This window comes from Orycteropus afer, unplaced genomic scaffold (assembly GCF_000298275.1).
Source record: "Orycteropus afer afer isolate SDZICR_OR568_19922 unplaced genomic scaffold, OryAfe1.0 scaffold00243, whole genome shotgun sequence".
NCBI classification, from domain to species: Eukaryota; Metazoa; Chordata; class Mammalia; order Tubulidentata; family Orycteropodidae; genus Orycteropus; species Orycteropus afer.
Genome location: NW_006921830.1, coordinates 515,268 through 535,107, shown reverse-complemented (window position 1 = coordinate 535,107; position 19,840 = coordinate 515,268). Strand labels below are relative to the sequence as shown.

The 19,840-nt window shown below is 54.8% G+C and overlaps 1 protein-coding gene across 1 annotated transcript; it reads right to left on the bottom strand.

Annotated features, from left to right (window-relative positions):
* Positions 1-1,869: 1,869 nt before the first annotated feature.
* CARMIL3 (capping protein regulator and myosin 1 linker 3) lies at positions 1,870-19,736 on the bottom strand. Its single transcript, XM_007949196.2, has 40 exons — positions 19,697-19,736; positions 18,089-18,183; positions 17,732-17,782; positions 17,557-17,616; positions 17,356-17,471; positions 17,044-17,141; positions 16,735-16,805; positions 16,561-16,634; positions 16,259-16,334; positions 16,086-16,174; positions 15,461-15,555; positions 15,146-15,232; positions 14,826-14,935; positions 14,604-14,681; positions 13,238-13,314; positions 13,057-13,161; positions 12,892-12,961; positions 12,208-12,289; positions 11,983-12,079; positions 11,766-11,820; positions 11,509-11,681; positions 11,206-11,274; positions 10,870-10,963; positions 10,684-10,782; positions 10,145-10,273; positions 9,851-9,964; positions 9,221-9,396; positions 8,318-8,405; positions 8,041-8,178; positions 7,689-7,752; positions 7,336-7,544; positions 6,839-6,939; positions 5,870-6,185; positions 5,367-5,498; positions 4,684-4,750; positions 4,492-4,581; positions 2,536-2,654; positions 2,272-2,452; positions 2,023-2,133; positions 1,870-1,895 (listed from the first exon to the last, which is right to left on the bottom strand). Exons 1-40 carry the CDS (start codon positions 19,734-19,736, stop codon positions 1,870-1,872), a joined length of 4,122 nt encoding a protein of 1,373 aa, XP_007947387.1.
* Between the last annotated feature and the right edge of the window lie 104 nt (positions 19,737-19,840).

Below are 19,840 nucleotides of genomic sequence, written 5' to 3'. Positions count from 1 at the left end.
ACACACACACTCCATCAACCCCGAATACAACAAAATGTGTATCTTTACGGATGCCTTAAAAACCGTTATGTATTATGCTGAACTTCTTATCTTTAAGCATGATGTCTGGTTCCCTAGATACCTTTTCATAGGGAAACACAAGGAAATGGACACAATAGCTAAGGACTCACAATCTCACATCCTGGTCATGCATCGCCCTGAAGTGTGGAGAGCCCCCTGCATGCATGGGGCAGGGGGCTGTGCACCTTCCTGGTGCTCAAAATGTGTGCTTCCCCTCCCCCTCAGATTCAGCCCATATGGGCACATCCTTGTGGGAGGGGCTGTGCCGCCCACAGATCTTAAGGAAATAAGACGTTATTCATTCTCTGTTGAGGCCAAGGAAAGTGAGCAATTGCCTGGGGAGCTGCAACCCACACGTGAAGACATTTGGGCACATGGTGATCTGGGATGAGTACGCAAGAGTTTGCTCCCGGACCATCACCTTCCAGCCTCTTAGCTGCTTACCCTCCATATGTGTCAGAGTAGAACTATCTTCCATAGTGTGTGTTTTTTTTTTTTTTTTTTTTCCTTCATAGGGTTTTCACTGGCTGATTTTTCACCAGTAGATCACCAGGCCTTTCTTTCAAGGTGCCTCTGGGTGGACTTGAACCTCCGAATGTGTTAACTGCACTACTCAGGGACTCCTATGTTAAGGTAGCAGACAATTACTATGTTCTGTGTGTCAGGCACTGTGCCATGTTCTGGGGCTACAGAGGTGATTAAGAGACAGCACCCACCCCTGGGGAAGGTTGACTTGTACATAGAATAGACAGACACAGAGAGGTGATAGGCCAATACACAAATGTAATTTAGTATGGCAGGTGCAGTTATGAGCCTGTTCAGGATGCAGTAGGGATACAATGAGGGAGGGATTAGATCAGATGGATGAGTAGTAGGAGGACATCAGTTATGGCTTCACAGCAGAGGACCCCTTTAATCAGAGTCTTGAATGCCAAGTATTTGGTAGTATTTGCTAGTACGCCAAGGGGAAACAATTATTTAATTATTGATCTTACACCATGGGCACTTCTGCTCACCTATAGGCCACTCTACTGTTAAGATTTCTGAGTCCTGAAATCTCAGGATGACACAACATCATTTAATTCTACCATTAGTGAGTATGTGTCAACACACATCACTACTCCCAAGTCTCCTCCCAGTACACCGGTGTCTTCCAACTCCACCACATTCTCTGAAGCAGGACACACAACAGAGTTGGCTTCTGTCATTTCCATCCAGCCAGCTTAGCCCTGACCCTGCACATAACTCCCACCCTGGCTTGGGGAATTATCAGTCCCCTTCCCATCTGGCAGTTCTCTGGAGCTCTGTGCAAGTTCCTTCCTTTCTTCTTCTCTCAAAGCATCCCCACCCCCCAAGTCTCATCCCCATAGGGCTTTCCTCCATTTTCCCCTGACTATGACTGAGCTCCAGGGGCTTGTGGGAAGAGGAGCAGATGGTGAGGGGTGGGGGCAGTGAGTAGGAAAGGCAGCAGAGACTCAAGGCAGGTAGTGATTTTGTTTTTTATTCTGTACAAGTGGGGAGAGAGCCCCCTGGGGCTAGAGGGACAGAGATCCACCCTTCTGGGGGAGGGGAGGAGACAGGCCCCACCCCAAGTTCTCTGCAGAATGAGGCAGCGAGCACCCCTCTCTCCAGGTTGCTCCCTCCCTTCTTGTCCCCCAACTCCTGCTTCCCCTGAGCCTCACCCTGCCCCGCCCCCTTGGGGGTGGGGGCCTGGCAGAAAAGCCTGGGGGTATGGGGTAAATGGGGGGTGTCTGAGTCCTTGTGAGGCACATGTAGAGAGGTGGGCTGGGGAGGGTGTTGCTGCGAGTGTCAGTCTGTTCCCGGCTCACTGGTTCCTGCTGGGGACAAATTCAAGGACCACTGTTTCCTGGGCAGGGAAATCCATCCTGGAGGGTGTATGTGGGCACGTTGGACAGATGGGTGGGCAAGGGACCTCCCGCCTCTCACCTTCCCCACTGCCACCTGCAGGGTCAGGGGGCCGCCTCCGATCAGGCTCCAGCTTGTCACAGGACTGTGCTCGCCGCGTCCTTTTGGGCTTCAGTGGGGCAGTCCGGCGGCCTGGGTCAGGGGCCACTGAAATGACAGTCGAGGCAGGCCTGGCACATGAGCACCCACATGCTTGTTCTACACCCAGAAGGGGAGCTGAGCTGCACAGCAAGGTCCCGGAGGTGCCCTGAAGCACCCCTCTCCCCACCAGCCAGGGTGGTAGACCTTGGTCCTCCGTTTCCTCTTGGTCTTGCTGTGAGCCCAGCCTTAGCCGGGGTTTGTTCACTCCTAGGGCTGCATTCCCAGCCTCAGCCTCCTCCCTGCCCCCTGGCTCCTGGGGGGGCCGGCGGCCTCTGGGTACAGCCACTGGCTTAGGGGGCCGTGGAGCTAAAGGGGGCTCCTGCAGCTGGCGAAGGAAGGAAGATGCTGGGTCAGTTAGTCCCTTTGCCTTGTGATGCTGCCTTCCCTACCCACCTTGCCAGCCCTCACCTTGGCATTCCTAGCTGGAGCTGTCCTCTCTGGGAACAAAGCCCCTTCCTTCTCCTCCTCCCTGTCTCTGGAGGCTGGGCTGGGGCTCTGGCAGCTGTGGTTGGGAGCACTTTCCTCAGCTGGGGTGGGGAAAGAGGAGAAACTGCTGGAAAAGGCATTCTTGCATACCACTTCCTACCCCCCATGGACAACAGGACTTTTCCCCTCCAAGCCCACCTGCTCCCACATCTCTGCCCTCAATGTTCCCTTCTGCTCCCACATTTCCTTAGCCCTTGGTCCACAAGATCATTCTGAACCCATTGCCTCTGAAAGGGCCTCTGGCCAGGCTGCCCTTCTCACAGAACAGGACCCCAAGCCCTTTCCTACTGGAGTAGAGCCAGCGCCCAGGATGTATTGGGTCCACGGCATGGCTGCTCAACCAGGACCGCAGTGTCCCAGGCCCTGCCAAGGCTGCAGCCTGACTTTCCCAGAACTCTTGTCTGCCAGTCTAATGGAATGGTGAGAGCCTTGAGGAGAGGTGCCCTGGCACCCTTCCCTTTTGCCCCCATGGCTTTATGTCAGTGAGCCTAAGTGTGTGATACCTGGAGCATATTATATTGTCTGTGTGCGTATCTGTAAAGTATCTGTGAGAGAGATCTGGGGGGTGCTGACAGTAGGGGTATGTGTATGTTAGATCTGACTACTATGGTCTCCCAAATGAAAGATGAAGTCCTGCTTTGGGTGGCTTAGCTATTCTCTGAGTGGGATGGGAAAATCAGCAATGATGATCCAAGTGATGGGTTGGCCTTGGAGGATAGGACAGCAGCATGGGCACTGCCAAGCTTCTTAGGTTGAGCCTGGCTGTGCCAGGAGGGAGGGAGGGGCAGGGCAGAACGGTACAATGGGGAGTGTGTGACATGGGCCCAAGCCAGACCTGTGTGCTCATCTCTTAGCTCATTCCAGCCCTGATGCCCTGGCCTGGATGGGTGGGGATGGGGGAGATGAGTGGGTATCCATGTCGACAGGGAGATTTTATCCACGTCAATAGTATCAGAGGGTCATATTCCAGGTGTGTGTGAACTTAAGCTGCTACTGACTTGACCAGCTTTTCTCTAGTTTCCTCCTAAGTGAAAGGTGTTCTGAACCTAGCAGAAGGGAAGTGTCATACCTAAATAATCTTCCCTCCGCTTTATTTCTCCAGAGTCATGAAACTAGAAGTTAAGTGACTTAAGGTCAACATGGCTGGTGGTGGCTGAACTGGGACTAACACTCAGGTTATTGACTTCCCAGCCGGGGCTCTTGCTCACGTGTGACCTTCTGGAGGCACCTTTCTGAGTGATCTGGGGATGGACTGGTGAATTATTTTGGAGCAGGCTGGAATATTTGAGGTAGGTCTGGTGTAGCTGGTGCTTGTCAGCTTCCTGGCTTGGCAACCCTCTTTCCAGCTAAGGTGCAGAGAGAGGCTTTTTTTCTAGAGACTACTGACAGTGACCAGAGTTGACACATGCCCTAGAGGATTCATCTGAACCATCCAGAAAGCCTTGTGACAAAGTGCAGGGAAACAAAAAAAACCCCAAACTCACTGCTGTCAAGTCGGATCTGACTTATAGCGACCCCTCCCTGGGTTTCTGAGGTGGTATTTCTACGGAAGTGGATTGTCCAATCTTCCTTCTGAGAAGTGGCTGGTGGGTTTGAACCGCCAACCTTCTGGTTTGCTGTCAAATGCCTTAGGCACTACATCACCAGAGCTCCTAAGTGAAGGGAAGGGGTCACTTTTGTTCTGTAGAATTTTTCTTTGGTATAGGTTGTTATTTATCTCTTTGAGGTGTAGGTTTGTAAATATACTTAAAAATTTTCACTGTGTGGACTTCTCACTGCCCCACCTTGATTGTAAATCCCTTAACACAGGGGCCATGGCTTCTATTTCTTTGGACCCTGGGCCTTCAGTGCTGCTGCCCAAGAAGAGGGTTTCCATACCTATGTGCCATGTGGCCTCTGCTCGGCGCATGGCGCTGAAGCCTGGCTTGGTACTTTGGGGTGGTGGTGGGGGCTTCCAGGCTCCAGGCCCTGTAAGTGGATTGAAAGTAAGGGATGGGAAAGAGGGAAAGGGAAATTAGGAGGGGCCTCTAAGGGAAGGGTCAAAGGAAGAGTGAGGGTGACTGTTCTCACCTGCATCATCTGAAGAGCGCCGTTTCTGCCAAGCCTGGGTGCTGCCCTCTAGGTCTGGGCCTATATCCTGAAAAGCAGCTGAGTGAGGTTATAAGGAAAGTACCCTCTAAGAGTACAGCCCCTGCAGCCGACAAGGGACTTCTGCTCTAGCATCTCATGTTATTAACTACCAGATACTCAGACTGTGTTTCCCAAAGAGGGGCACCAATGCCTCCCTAGGAGCACAAGAAATAGTTTAAGTTGATTCACAAATGAAAATACTGTTATCTTAGTATGTATAAGTTTATTTTATGTGTAGTAGATAAAACAGCTAGTATAAAAATTCTGCAGTTTTAAAGATGACAATGTTTAGATCTAGACTAAATTTAAAAAAATGAGTTAATATAAATAAGAACATTAAATAAAAATAATACAAGTGGTAAGTAGAAAAGATAAAAATCAAGTCACCAACATTTGGGAAATGTAGTTCTAGAGGTATTTTTATGGCCTTATTAATAACAAGGAAGTAGAGACTCCAAAAGGTTAAGTGACTTGTCCAGGATTCCATGTCACGTGTGTGGCAGAGGCAGGGCTGCAGCTAACATATGCTCACTCCACTGAACCACCAAGGATGGAGGAGCAGGAAGGATGGGTGGTAGACAAGAATGCAGGATCATCAGTGCTTTGCCCCAGGCTCCTCTTACCTCTCGTTTCCCATCGAAGCTCCAACCCTTTGCTCTTCCCAATCCAGGAAGGGTAACTCCGGGTACTCGAGTTGGCTGTTGTGATGCCCCAGGGGCAGGGCCCCCCTCCCCTGGTTCTGACACCTCTGTGCCCTGGAACAAAGTCTCATGTTTATATGCATAGCTCCAGATGGAGAAGGGGCTCCACTGGTAGGAGGAGCTGGAGCTTGCACCCCCACACCTCCACCTCTGCCCTAGTCCCCAGTCTCAGGGGTTGGGGGAAAGCCCCGCTCAGGCCATCCATTGCAGGAGCCCCTTCCACTTCCCTCATTTGCATACAACACTCCCAGCATGCTCTGGGCTGCCATGTCTTCTTCCACTCTCCAGGAGAGGGGAATTGGAATGACCAAAGTTCCCTAGAAACTCTAGACTTCTCCTATTCATCGTCTTGGGTGGGTAGGGGGGAAGAGGTTTATGTGTGGGGTGACAGAAGTGGAAGACACAGCACCCTCTGGCTTACTTACCATCTTCCTGCGGAAGGAAGGTCCCCGGCCACCTCCAAATCCAGGGAGGAGACTGTTCTCCTCCTCTGGGCTCCAGCAGGGGGAGGAGTTATTGCCAAGGCTTGTGGGGTCTGGGCTTGGGGGGCTCTCCTGAGTCGGGGGTGGGGGTGGGGGTGGAGGGAGGAGGAGCCCCGTGGTGGGGGACCCAGGCCCCCTCTCCCCCTTGAAGCTCCGAGGTCTCCGGAAGTGAAACAGGCCTCGGCGCCTCTTCTTCTGGAGTGGAGGCAACGGTGGCTCTGAGAGGCCTGGTCGAAGGGTCCTTAGGGTCCGGGGGTAGCTGGGTAGAGTCAGGGGTGAGTTAGTGATAAATATTATTCATCTGCCAGAAGTCACTCAGGGTCCATCCAGATTGGTGGGGGTCCTGGTCTGGGCCTAATACACATTCAGCTTTCCTCTTATCTATTCTCTTGCTGGGCTGTAACCCTTTTCCTCTCAGTTCTCTTGGGAGATAGTGGCCTCACCTTCCCTGTCATAATCCTTTAGCAGCCTCTTTCCCTCAAATTGATTCTTTCCTCTCAGGCACCTTCCCCCACATCTCCTTCTCTCAGCTTCTCCAAGTGACACAGTTCCTTTGAACAGATGCTGAGGGGAGAGGGTCTGTCTCAGGCAGTGACAGAGACATTACCTTCAGGGCTCTTTACATTCCACTAACCATCATCTCATCCCAGGGCCTTCTGCCAGCCACCTCCCACCCCAACTCTGTCTCCACAATCCCACTGTGGTGGTTCATTCTGACCCCATTCTTTCCAGCTGTCATGGGGAGATTCAGAGGTCATGGAAGCCAAGAACTAGATGGGGAAGGAAGGAGGAGATTGTGGGGGAAATGTCCCAGAGAGAATGGCTTTGGGAAATTGTCAATGGAGAGGACACAAGGAACCCTTCCAATGTCTCAGGGCCTGCTGAAAATGTGAGTGTATCTAGGCATCACACCTGGAACTTTCATCCATGACCTTTCGACTGAAGAAGTCCTCTAGTCCCTCATCTAGGCGTGTGGCCATCCCATTCTCTTGACGAGTCCCAGGCACTGGTACCTGCTGAGAGCAAAGTCCTGTTGGCTACCTAATCTAGGTCAGGAAGGCCCACTCCTATGCCATTTGGGGCCTTCCCCTTTGGACATGGAGTTTGCCTTTTTTTGGCTCCATGGAAACGTAGACTTTAGCCCACTTGGGCATTCCTTGATTTGGTGGCTTCTGGCTCCATCCTTCACCAAAATGAGAACTACCACTGTCTGGGAGACAGCAGTTTCCTATTTGTAACAACATCTAGCTCCCATCCAAACTGGATAATCCCTCCTCTTGTTTGGTGGCCTGCCAGGCCCCTGCCAGTTCCCCAAGGTGTGTCTCTGGCATTTGTGTCCTGAAGCTAGAACACCTGATTGTGCTTTTGCTAAGTGAAAGTTGTCCTCCTGGGAGGCCGTAGAGACTCACACTGGGCCGGCCAGGTCCTGGAGGGGTGGTCCTGGGGGGCCGGGGCCTCCCTTGTGTTTGATGCCTTAGTTTATAGCCATGAGTAGGCAGCTCAGATAGACCTTCCCAGGAGCCACTAGCTGTGGGCTGGCTGCCCCCGAGGCCTGAGAACCAGCCTGGGGGGATTCCCAGGCTCCCCAGCTGGCCTTCCATGTCCTGAGGGCTCCCACCTGTGGGGAGAGCAGCATTAGAGGGACTAGCAGAAGGGACAGGGAGAAAGAAAGATGGAAGGACAGAGAAAACAGAAAGAGGAACAGGGCCTAAGAAAGGTATGGGAGCCTGGAGTACATTAGAATTGAATCTGGGGGACTCACTAATGAAGGCAGATACTGGGCGGATCTTGCGGCAGCGTTTCTGTTTTTTGATGGCCATGGTGTCCTGTAGACACAGAGACGAGTGGTGGGGTCAGATCACAAATTCCAGGATCCTCCTCAACTGCAGCCTCTACTCCTCATAAAGGTTTCTTTTTGGAGTTCATCTGCCTCTCCTTCCTCAGGTGGTTGAGGGGTTGGGAGGAGGCAAGAGGGTGAACTAGGTTGGGGCTGGGGATGAGACCAGGGCCAGAACGGGTGAAGCATGGAGTCCAGAGAAGTGGAAGGGGACAGTCTGCTGCAGGACCAGGGGTAGAGCCCAGGTTAAGGAGAGGAGAGGGGTATAGGGACTCACAATATTGGTCCCAAGTTCATCATCTGTGGTCTCCTCATGGTCATGGCTCCGGCCTCGGCCCCGGGAGGACAGATCTTGCCCTTGGCCTGGTCCCTCTTGTGGATCTGATAGTGTCCTTAGCTGGGCTAGGTGCCGGGCCTGGGGAAGGACAGGTATGAACAGGATCTCAAGGAAGCTGCCCACCTCCCAAGGCCTTGAGAAGGAAAGATGGTCAGGGTAATAGGATGATGAGGGATGGAGGGCACGCCCAAGCCTGGCCTGGGCTCACAAGCCTCACCAGACTCTTGTGGGAGTGGTATAGCTCCTGCAGGATCTCATCCACTATGGAGTTGGTCAAGTAGGTGACAACCGAGAGCTTCACTTCACTGTGGGCATAGGTGGAGCAGCTCAGCCAACTCCTGCCCTGCCTCTGAGCCTCAGCCCCTTACCTCCCGGATGTCCCAGAGTATGGGCTAGCTAGTCTGGATGTCCATGGAGAATATGGTTTCTGTAGTGGTGCCTCAGGTCTACAACACATGTTTCCATAACCAAACACCCAGTCCCAACCACCAGTTCCACCAGACTAGATGCATGTACATGGCGAGAGTGGGCAAAGAGGATTTTAAGGAGAAAGAAGAGGAAGGGGTTCTAGGTCAGATGCTTGGAACTCCAAGGGAACACAACTAGGTAAATTGGGGGGCTGAGTAAACCCTGTTGGAAGCTACTGTAAGAGCAGAGGCTAGGATTTTTGAGTCTGGTTGTATGGGCATGTGTGATTATTTTCCTTTGCTTTGAGTGGCGGTACCCAGACTTGGCATGAAAGAACTCTCCGGGGCAATGAAAGCTGTGGGAAGGGGAGAGTATAAGTCTCTCCATCTGCTTCATATCACTTTTCTTTGCCTACACCTCAGAGGAGGCTGGGCTTTGTTTCTGAGAGGGGATTCCTAGTGTATGTGGGTATGTGTGTGGACACCTATGTGTGTGTGCAGTCCTGGCTCCTCAATCCAAACTCAGCACTTAGATTTCTAGGGCAAAGACCAGTCAGACCCTAAATAGCAAGGTTGCATTTGGTTAAAGATTTATCCATAGAAACGGACATTGTGCCATTCATTATTCATTACTGATAGCTCCAGGGCCCCAAGTCCCTAAGTGCTCTGGGCCAAATCCAGACCCCCCACCAGCCCTGTCCGCCAACTCTCACTCCAGCTTGTTCTGAATGTCCTGGCCCGCCTGCTCCAACAGTGCCCCTCGGATGAAGTTCCGGGGCACAGTGACGCGCTCTGCGACATTGCTCAGCATCTTGTTGTGCCCCTCCGCCACACGCATGGCCACAGGGCATAACTCCTGAGTTAGGCTGACCATGGACTCTAGGATCACCTAGAATGGGGGGAAGGGAGGCCAGGGCCCCAAGAAGCAGGCTCAGAGATGGCGCCCAGTGGCAAAGACTTTAGCCTGTGTATCCCAGCCCCATATAGCTGGACCTAGGGACCCGCCTAAGGTCACAGGCCAGTTAATGGCAAAGGCTTGAACATAAGGCTTTCCCACTTTCTGGTCAACATTCCTTCTACCCTATTATAGGCTGAATGAGAGGTCAAAGATTGGAATCTAGAGGAGAGAGGTTAGAGTTCAAGGGCCAGGGTTGAAGCTAGCAGAAAAAATAGCTAAGCTTGATTTTGTAGCAGTGCCTTGGCACAGTGGGAGTGTGGGTGGTCTCAACCCTGTGCATTTCCTTCTTGCCCTCCGGTAATCTCCTGCTCAGACTGGACCCCTTGGTCTAGGGCCTTGGTCTTCAGTGGGCTACCCACCCTGGCCTTCTTCCTCCAGGACTTACCTGCAGCTCCTTGTCCACAGCTTTGGACACCTCACTGGCTACTGACTCCAGCCTCTGTCGCACAGGCCCATCATTGGCCAGCACATGGCCCAGCTCATAGAGGCTGGGAAACAGCTGAGGAAGGAAGGAGCCATAGTCAGAAAATCAGGATCAGGCCTTACAAGCTCCCTGGGGACCCTGGGCTAGGAGGAAAGATGGATGGGGCAGGGTCTTCACATTCCTAGGTTCATTTGGCTGGCCTTCTTAGGTTCTGCTGCCTGTCAGGGAAGGGTGGATGGAGCTGGGAGTGCTCACCGCCCGGGAGTTCTTGGCATCCTTGATGAGATCCCGAGCGTAGAGCAGCTCGTCCTGCACGGGCTCCAGGGGGCACAGCCTCAGGGCCCGTACCTCCTCCTGAACACGCCCGCACAGCCGCTGCAGCATCTGCAGTAGCCAGCAGGAGTGTCAGGGCGTGGCCAGGCATGCCCATCTTCCCAGGTGGGTACCAGGTGCCCGTTTCTGGGCTGGCCCTGACAGTGGTAGAGGTGATGTCCCTGCATAGCCTATTCTTTCACTCCTTCTTGGGGTGCAGACTTGAATACTAGTTGAGCTCCCATAGTCCTGTGTACCCCTTGTCTGTGGATCCCCTGCTGTCTGCCATCTGCCCAAGTGCTTGCTTATGTCTGGGGCCAGTATTCTGAATGTCCTGTCTTTTTGCTCTCTTGCATGCAGGGCTCAGTCCAGTTGTGGGCACCCTGAGATGCCTCTTTCATTCCTCCTCCCCATGTGCTCTATCACATAACACCCTTGTCCTGCAAGCCCCATGCCCATGTGTCCCAGAGGGAAACGTTTACTTGCTCGGCGCTGCTGGTCACCAGGCCCTGCTGCAGCCTGAAGGCCTGTTCCTGGGGGCACGTCTGGGAGTGGTTGTTCCTCACCAGGCACCACTGGATCTGGAGATGGTGAGGGTGGGCAGGGTCAGGGACTGGGGATGGGGGCTGCCCCCTGTCCCTTGCTCTTCCACCCAGCCTAGGCCACACCTTCTGCCAGATGTCCTCAGTTCGCTCAGGAGCACTGCGGTAGGCTTGGGAGATGTCACTCACAGGGAAGGACATGAAGCGCAGTGTGTGGTTGCTGTGGGATATAGTAGCACAGGTGGGTGGGTGAACAGGGGAGGAGGGGAGGGTGCTTTACCCCAAAGACCTGCTGACCATTTCTCTGCCTTTCCAACCTCTCAATCTTCTACTTTCTGGCCCAGTCCATTTTCCATGGCCCTTCCATGTGTGGTTAGGTCAAGCAGGCTGGGGAGGGGCTGGAGTACCTCAGGCCTAGATGTGGTCTAGCCACAGGGAGGCCGGGGGCCCTGGTCCACTCACCTCTCCAGGGCCCTTGCGATGTCCAAGAAGCCTAAGGCAGATGTATTGTTCCGATCCCATAGGATAGTTCTGGGAGGAGGGTGAGTATAATAAGCTTGTTACTCCTAGGTACCTATTAGCGGTCAAAGACCCAACCTTCTCTGCAGCCCTTCCTCCTTTCCTGGGAAATGAGTCTGACTCAGAGATGCCTTTGGGGCTGGGGTTTCCTGGAAGCTTGGGTACAGAGCAAGCAGGGAGAGTGTGTGTGTATGTGTGTGTGGGGGGGCTGGTCTCTAGGTCATGGGGTCCAGGTATGGGTCCCACCTTAGCGAGGAGTTTATCTGCAGAGCCTTAGACAGCATTTTGGCCCCAATGTCCTCCATGCCATTGCCACTCAGATCCACCTTCGCCAGGCAGGTGTTGCTGCCCAGGGCATTGATGAGGATGCTGGTGCGAAGCTTCAGCCGGGAGTCTGCCACCGACAGTGACTGCAGGGACTGTGTGGGCAAGTGGTGAGGGGGTAGGGCCTAGTCCTGGCAGCCCCCTGCCACTGCAGTCCCCTCCTAGCCCCAGCCACTCACACAGTCCTCTTCTTGGATCAGCTGCACCAGCTTGTGGAGGATCTCCTCCAGGGTCCTGTGGGGAGGTGGGGCTCAGAATAGAAGGGAGGGGGGAGGGGTGATACTATTGGAGAAGAGAGGTGGCTTGAGTGAGGTAGTGGGCCAGAGGTCATACAATAAGCCAGGAGGATGGGTGGATGATGGGGAAAGGGTCTGTGGGCATGGGGAGGGGTCTCACTTGGCCTTGACATTGAAGTTCTTGCCCAGGAAGAGGTGCTTGAGGGACTTGTTCTTGCCAAGTGCAGGTACCAGTGTCAGGAGGTCTGAGTCAAACCCTGTCCAGTAGATGGGAGAGACATGGCCTTGAGGCCTGAGGCTCACTGGACTCTCCTCAGGGTTTCTGCCTCATGCTTCAGGCCCTGCCCCCAAATGGTTCCGAGAGAAAGGAGGCACCACCACTCACCATTGTCCGACAGGTCCAGGCTCCCCACACAGGTGACAGCCCCCAGCTGCTCCTGCAAGGCCTGGGCTCCTGCTGAGCGGAGCTGCAAGGACACAGTGGGATGGAGGAGGTAGGAGTTGGCGTGGGAGATGGGGAAACTTTAATGTCATACCAGGACTCAAGATCACACCAGGTCACTGAGGCGACCCGGGCAAGACCGTAGAGACCCCATCTTCCCATTAGATCCTCCTCTAGGGCTCTCACCCCTTCAGAAAGAAAATTCTCAAGGTGGATGCTCCTAAAACAGCTTGCTCCTGCCCCCTGGTGGGAAAGCTTGGTATATCTCATCCAAAAGCTTTAAGTGGGGATATACTGGGGCTCCAGATGAATGGCCTCTGGAAAGAGGAACCCAGACCACAGACTGAGCTGGAAAGCAGAGGCATGGCAGAGTTGGAGAGCATCACAGAGGGGTAGCACAGAGGCAAGATGGAGCCAGGGTTTGACTTAAAAACCAAAACCAAACCAAACTCACTGCTGTCAAGTCGGATCCGACTCACAGCGACCCCTCCTTGGGTTTCCGAGGCGATATCACTACAGAAGAAGATTGCCCAACCTTCCTTCCGAGGGGGTTTGACTTAATCACAGAAATGAAGAAAGGGGTGATGGGTGGGAGGCAGGCTGTGGGATTGGGGTATTGCGGCTCACCTCACAGCTGCTGAGGTCCAAGTGCAGATCACTGAGATGACTGTTGAGGGAGAGGCCCTGGAGCAGTGCCCTGCAAGAGGAAGGTCAGTAGGCCTGCTTTTACCCCTAACCGCCAGCCCCCTGTGGTTCCCTCCGACAGCCCCCCCAATCCTGCACCCACCCGACCTGAGGGCCTCCAGGGGCAACCGTGTGGCTGACAGGTTGACGTGGCTCAGTGTGTAGGCGCTGCTGAAGAACTGCTTGAAGGCTGGTGGGGCCTCCCGGCCCTTCCTGGGGAGACCCCTAGGATTAGTAAGGGGACACCATGGCTTGTCCTACCCCTCAATGCATTCCTGCCTCCTCCTACCTGTGGGAGCAGCTGTTGCGCGCCAGGTTGAGGTAGGTAAGGTGGGAGCAGCAGCCATGGAGCAGGGCACCCAGAAGCTGTGGGGAGAGACATGGTAGGTCTTAGGGGCTGGGAGTGGTGTTAGGAGGGATGGGGCGAGGACTTCCTTCCTCTTTTCCCATCAAAGCCTGGTTCTTCACTCTCTAAGGTCAGCCAGCCTGTTTGCCTGAGTTTGTTGTTGTTGATACCTGCCATTGAGTCACTTACCCAGAACAATAAGCTGCCCAGTCCGGTGTGGGTGAGGATAGGACCGTTGCGACTCATAGGATTTTCATTGGCTGATTTTTGGAAGTAGATTGCCAGGCCTTTCTTCCTATTCTATCTTAGGAAGCTCTGCTGAAACCTATTCAGCATCATAGCAACACGCAAGTTCCAACTGATAGGTGGTATTGGTTGGGAATCAAAGCTGAGTGTCCTGCATGTTGTTGTTGTTGTTTTGTGCCATGGAGCTGGACCCGACTCATAGCGACCCCTCCTTGGGTTTCTGAGGCAGTATCACTACGGAAGTAGATTGCCCCATCTTCCTTCCGAGGATTGGCTGGGGGGTTTGAACCGCCAGCCTTCTGGTTAGCAGTCAAGTGCCTTAGGCACTATGCTACCAGAGCTTCCCGAGTGTCCTGCATAGAAGGTGACAGTTCTACCACTGCCCTCATACTTAGCCTGTTAGAGCCTCAGTTTTCCCATTTGTGGTAAGTGGGTCTATTCCCTGCTTGGCCTCCAGGAGGGTGGTGGTGGTGGTGGTGGTGATTGTCGTTAGTGGCTGTGGAGTTGATTCTGACTCCAGTTGATCCCATGTGTGCAGAGTAGAGCTGCTCTAGAGGGTTTTCAAGGCTGTGACCTTTCAGAAGCAGATCATAGGCCTATCTTCCAAGGTGCCTCTTGTTGGGTTTGAACTGCTAACCTTTTGGTTTGGAGGTTTGTGCACTCAATTTTTTGTGCCACCCAATGGTGGTGGAGAGACTCAAATACAGTAGATATATAAAGTTAGGGTCAACACGAATTTATAAGGTGACTTTGTTCAAGTTAGGGAAAGCTTTCTTTCCTCCTGGAGGATGTAGCTGGCACTGTGTGTAGGGCCCACAGTGCAGTGAATGGAGTGAGGGCTGGCTGTCAGGCGCAGCCAGCACAACCCTGAGCAGTGGGCTGGATAAAGAGTTGTTCAGGTGAGCTACAGTCATTGCTTTTACAGTTCACCTGAACCTGAAGTCATCCCACCAGCTCTGCCCTGTTCCTATTAACCAGATACTCCTCCTACTCCTGCTTCTGGACTCAGGAAGAGTGGTGAGGCAGAGACCCACCCTGGACTCCCAAGTCCCCAACCCCTCACCAAGTCAATGGCACAGTCAGTCCCTGACAGGTCCAGGTGCACCAGGGCATTGGGCTGGGCCAGGAAACTGTAGAGAGCCTGGGGAAGGAAGGACAGAGGGTCTGCAAGGAAAAGAGGTGATGGAGCCCTTCCATTCCCAGAGGCCATGCAGCAGAAGCCTCTCAGGCCCTGAAGCTTGAACATACTTCTGCGGGGGCTTGAGACCATGTTCCATGGACTTACATTGGCTTCATCTGTAGCGAGCAGCCCAGGGTTCTTGCTTAGGTCCAGGTATCGAAGAGAGCTGGCAAAGGCTGGGTTGGCCCCAAAAGTCTGGCCCAGTGCCTGGAGCCCTGAGCAAGTGGGCACTGGGCTGGATTGGTCCACATCTCCACCTCTCTCCCACTCCCCAACTCTTCCCTGCTCCTCAAATGTGGCCCCTCTTCCCTCTTCCATCCCTGGGATGGCGTGTGAGTGTGTGGGGGTGTATATCCCAGGGACTTTACATCCCAGGAAGCCTTTGGGGAGGGTTGATGTAAAAAATCAGGAGTTGGTGTGGATACCTCGAGGGGAAATGGCAGTCTTGGCCAGGCACAGTTTGGTGAGACCAGTGGGGAAGCAGAGGAGCTGTTGGCTCAGACTGAGGAAACCTGAGGAATGGAGAGAAACGGGGAGTGGCAAGAGGCCAGGCAGTGGCCACAGGTAGTGCAGAGTCAGACTGGGGGCTTGAGTAGGGTACAGGCCTGGGTTCAAGGATGGAGGTGCTAGGGTAGGGGCTGGAATCAGGCTGGAGAGGCCCTGTTCAGATCTGGGCTGGGCTCTGGGCAAGGATGTGGTCTGCATTGTGGTGGGGGGTAGGATTCAGGGCTGGGGCTCACCCTTGTCCTCGATGGGGTTGTGGGACAGAGTGAGGGCATGCAGCACACAGCTCCTGTTCTCCCCAAACACCCCGGCCAGCTTCTGGACAAAGTCCCTTCAGGGAAGGGTAGGAAGGATTTGGCCTGAGCTAGGCCCCAGGTTCCAGCTGCTGGGCTTCCCCCTCCTCCTCCACCTGCCTGCCTGCCTGCCTGCCTGCCTGCCTGCCTGGGGCTGCATTGGTCAGAGGCCTTCACAAGCAGGGAGAAGCTAGAAGCCTACCAGAGAGCTAGCTTGTCACCATTCCAGAGTACCTGGGGACATCCCACACCTTGGGATGCTGTGCTGAGACAAAGTCCAGCTTCAAGTCCTCAAGAGGGGAGCAGCCCACCCTGCTCAGTAGCTGATGGGAAAAGGGATGGGGCAGGGAACACGGTGTCTACTGGGACAAGGAGCTGGGGGCCAGGAGGCTTAGGTGTTAGTCCCAGTGTGATCACTGACTTGCTGGGTGCCCTCTTTGGGCTTCAGTCTCCTCTTCTGTAAAGTGAGGAGCTGAAAGAGATAGTCCAGAGGCCCATCATGCTCTGAGGTTTGGAACCCTAAGACTATCTAGGGGACATCACTGCCCAAGGAGGAGGCTGGCCTCACGTCTTAAGCCCAGCGTTGTCCAGCACCAGCTCTTCAAGGCTCCCCGACTTGCTCAGAGTATGTAGCACCTGTTCTAGCACTTCAGAGCCCTGAGGATAGAGGGGGACCTGCAATCAGGAGCTAGGAAGGGCACTACTCTCCACCCCACTCCTCTGGTCCCTCCTAGTCCCTACCAGCCGTAGGTCCTTGCAGTAGAGTTTGGTGAACCACTGGTTGTAGGCCAAGGCTGCCACCATTAAGGCCAAGTCCCTGTGGAGAGATTGAAGTGGGCAGGCAACTGGTGAGCAGGTGGCTGGACAGGAATGGGATGGGGTGGTCAGGCTGGGGAAAGAATGGATGGGTAGGTGGCAATGGAGCATAGGGTCAGGGAGGTAGAGCTGTGGGTGTGGGTGGGACCAGAAGGGAATCCTGGGAAGGGCCAGGGGTAGGGCTGAGACTGGGAATTAGAGTGTGGAGTCTCTGCCCATCTGCTTACCGGCTCTCCAAGTGGCTGAAATCCAAAAGATTGAACTCCCGGTTATCCTCAGCATGGTAGATGGTGTCCACATCCTTGGAGAGGTGGAGCTGGCTCACACCTGCTCCCCTCCTCCTCCTCTACCCCCTCCCTCTGGGTCCCACTGCCCACCTACTGGGACCCAGCCCAACGCACCCATTGCACCTCCTCACGGCAGTGCAGGCCATTGTAGTCACACAGGGCAGCGTAGGTCTCGGAGAATCCACCTGTGAGATAGGAAATGGGCTGGGTCCATGAAAGGGAAGGGGGTGGGGAATAGGTTTGGGATTCAGGGAAAGCTCAAGGTTATTTTTTATGCCACTATCTGTGTTCCTGCTACACCATGAGTCTCCTGAGAGCTCAAGAGGCCCTCAGGGTCGGCAGACATACACGCCCCCATCCGCCCTCACAAAGGGCTCTGGACATGGGCCAGGGGCCAGGGTGGTTAAGGTCCAGTTTCCTCACCACAGACACTGTGAGTAGTAGATGTGGAAGTCTCAGAGTTGGGGGATGTGTCTCGGGGTCCCTCTGGGGTGTCTGCATTTCCACGCCGGATGAGACACCTGGAAGGTGAACAAGCCCATCCCAGAGAGGGGTGGAAAAAGGCTGTCAATGCTTCCCCTGTTATAACTTCTGGATCTCCAGGAAAATGCACAAGTGGGGACACGAGAGCTTTCTTCTTGGTATCCCAGGAGTCCAGGTCCAGGGGAAGGAGGGAAGGATGGAGAAGTCTCCCTGTTGTCTAAGTGCTTGAGAAGTTCCTCCTTTGCCACTCACCCAGGGCCAGGGCAGACCTTGGAGAGGGCGGAGCTCACATGTCGGGTCACCTGGTCCACGCTTTCAGCTGAGGGCAGCCGCATGCTCACCATGCCACGCTCCGTCTCCACCAGGATCTGGGGGTGAAGGAGCATCAGGGCCTTAGACACTGACTTCTCCCCTGGCTGGCCCACTCACCAGGTCCCAAGCCCTGGTGCTCACCTGGTTCTGGCTGAGTGTGGTGAAGGCGCGGATCTCCAGCACATTGAAGGAGCTCTCCACCTGGCAGGGCACGGGGATGGCTCAGCTCAGGGATGGCTCAGCTTGTCCTAAAGGCCTGGATAGCCAGGCCCAGGGGGGAGCATGCTGGGGGTTCCCGTTCCCCAGCCCAACTCACCTTGGCAGGGACCTTAAGGGGGAAAAGGTGGAGGCGCCAGGAGGTCAGGGCCTGCAGAGAGAGGAATGTCAGCAGCTTGCTGAGCTTCTGCCTGGGTCCTAGTCTCCTTGGCTCCTTCTAGTGTCCTTAGCCTGTGTGTAACCCCTGCCAGCAGTGGTCCTCTGCCCAAGAGTCCTCCTTTTCTCTCATGCCCTATCTTAGGCTTCTGGACATCAGCCCAGTCCAGTCCTGTGTCCTCCCCAAGCTGTGTCTCCTTAGCCCCCTCCCACCTCTGTCTTCCCTGCCACCCGGTCTTGCTGCCCTCACCAGCCCTGCTGTCCTCATCTCCCCCTCCACCCCCAGGCTCCCTGCCCTCACCAGCACTCGGTCCTCAAACTTCTTGGGCTTGGTCTCCAGCTTCACGCGGTGCTGTTGGAGCACAGCCCCTTGGCTCAGGCACCTCCGGATGCTGTCTGCAGGTGGGTGGGGGCCTGCTCAGAGATCCCCCTACCCTGGCTAGCCCCTCCCCCACCTCCCCAGGGCTCTCAGATAGAGGCAGGGGCAGGGCCAGATGGGAGGAGAGAGAAACAGAGACAAAGAGCAGCGGTAGACATCCTTCCTTCTTGGGCGATTTTCCTCTTATTAGAGAAGGGTAAACTGTGGAGAAAACTCTGGTTTCTGATGTCCCTGAGTCAGGGGATAGTCGCTGAGTACCACTGTTTGTGGGAGGGTGTGTCTTACACTTCTGAGGGTGTGAAGGATAATTCCAACCCATGCACTACAGCAGCCGTCACATATACAGTGAGTCAGTATGTGGGACGTGGGGGTGTCCCTTTGACTACATTCTAGTGTCCTGGGTGTGTGTGTCTGCCTTTTACTACAAGAGTGTGTACACCATCTAAAGGTGTCAGGGAGTCTACGTGTGACACTAATGGGGATGGAGAAGTGTGAATGAGTTTGCTGTGCTTGCTGTTGTAAAAGGGGCACAGAGCCAGGCAGTTCTGGTATATGTGTGGGGGATTCAGGGGGTAGGGAGGAGTTAGTGTTTAAATGAGCCCCATCCCCATCTGTTAGCAAATCATGCAGATATTCTATAGTGTGTGTGTGTGAGGGGGTGGGGGTGGGGGAGTGGGTGCAGTTTCTGTAAAGCTGTGTGTACACACATCTCATGATTGTGCTTGTGTGTGTGGAGGTGTGGGGAATCTTAATGTACAACATGTCTCTGAGTATCCTTGAGCGTCCAGGTGTCTGTAGGCTAGCCTCTGCTCCTGCCTCTGATAGGCAAGGTTCTGGCGGTGCTGGGGGATCAGGCCTTGGTTTAGCATGAGTCTGAGAGCCATGCAAACATGAGAGGACTTGAGGTGAGGGTCGGGGTTAGCACGAGGGGGCAGGCTGGGATGCAGGACTGTAGGGACGAGCGGCAGAAACCCTACTCTTGGTTTTAACTCCAATCTTGGGCTTCCTTCCTGTCTCCCTTCTTTGCTCCACTAACCTGGGTGTTGTCCGGCTCCTATGGGACCCTCCAGGGCCAGTTCTGGGCCGGGGCCGTGAGGAGGGAGGGTGTGGAGCCAAGCGTGGTCAGGACCAGGGGCAGTTCCCTACGCCGGGTGTGGCGGGACTGGCCCCTCCCAGCGGGAAAGCGGGGTCTCTCCCGAAGGGAGACTAGATGCCACGCTGGGGGGTGGGCCTGGAGCATTGAGAGTCAGCCCCAGGGAGCGCAACGGGACTGCACCTGTCACCGAAGAGCGGGACAGGCGGCTGCGGGACAAGGAAGGTCCTGATAGCGTGAGGCGAGAGAGGGGCAGCGGAGGATGCTCCGGAGACAGCGATGTCCGAGCTGGGAAGCAAGGGCTACCCTGAAGCCGGGATGCATGGGGGTGGGGAGTAGGCGGGAGGCACAAGGGCTGGGGCGTACCGCGGGAAGGAATGCACTGGGTCTGGGATGCTCCCGGACGGGGCGTCCCAGAGACCACAGCAGCCTCGTACCTTGCAGCTCGCGGGTGAGCTCCGCGCTGGGCTTGGCCATGGCGGCCGCTGCTGCTGCTGTTGCTGCAGAGGAGCTGCCGCCGCCGCCGCTCGGGAGCCGCGGCACATGCTAGACCCGGCTCCGGCAGGGCCCGGGCGCGGAGC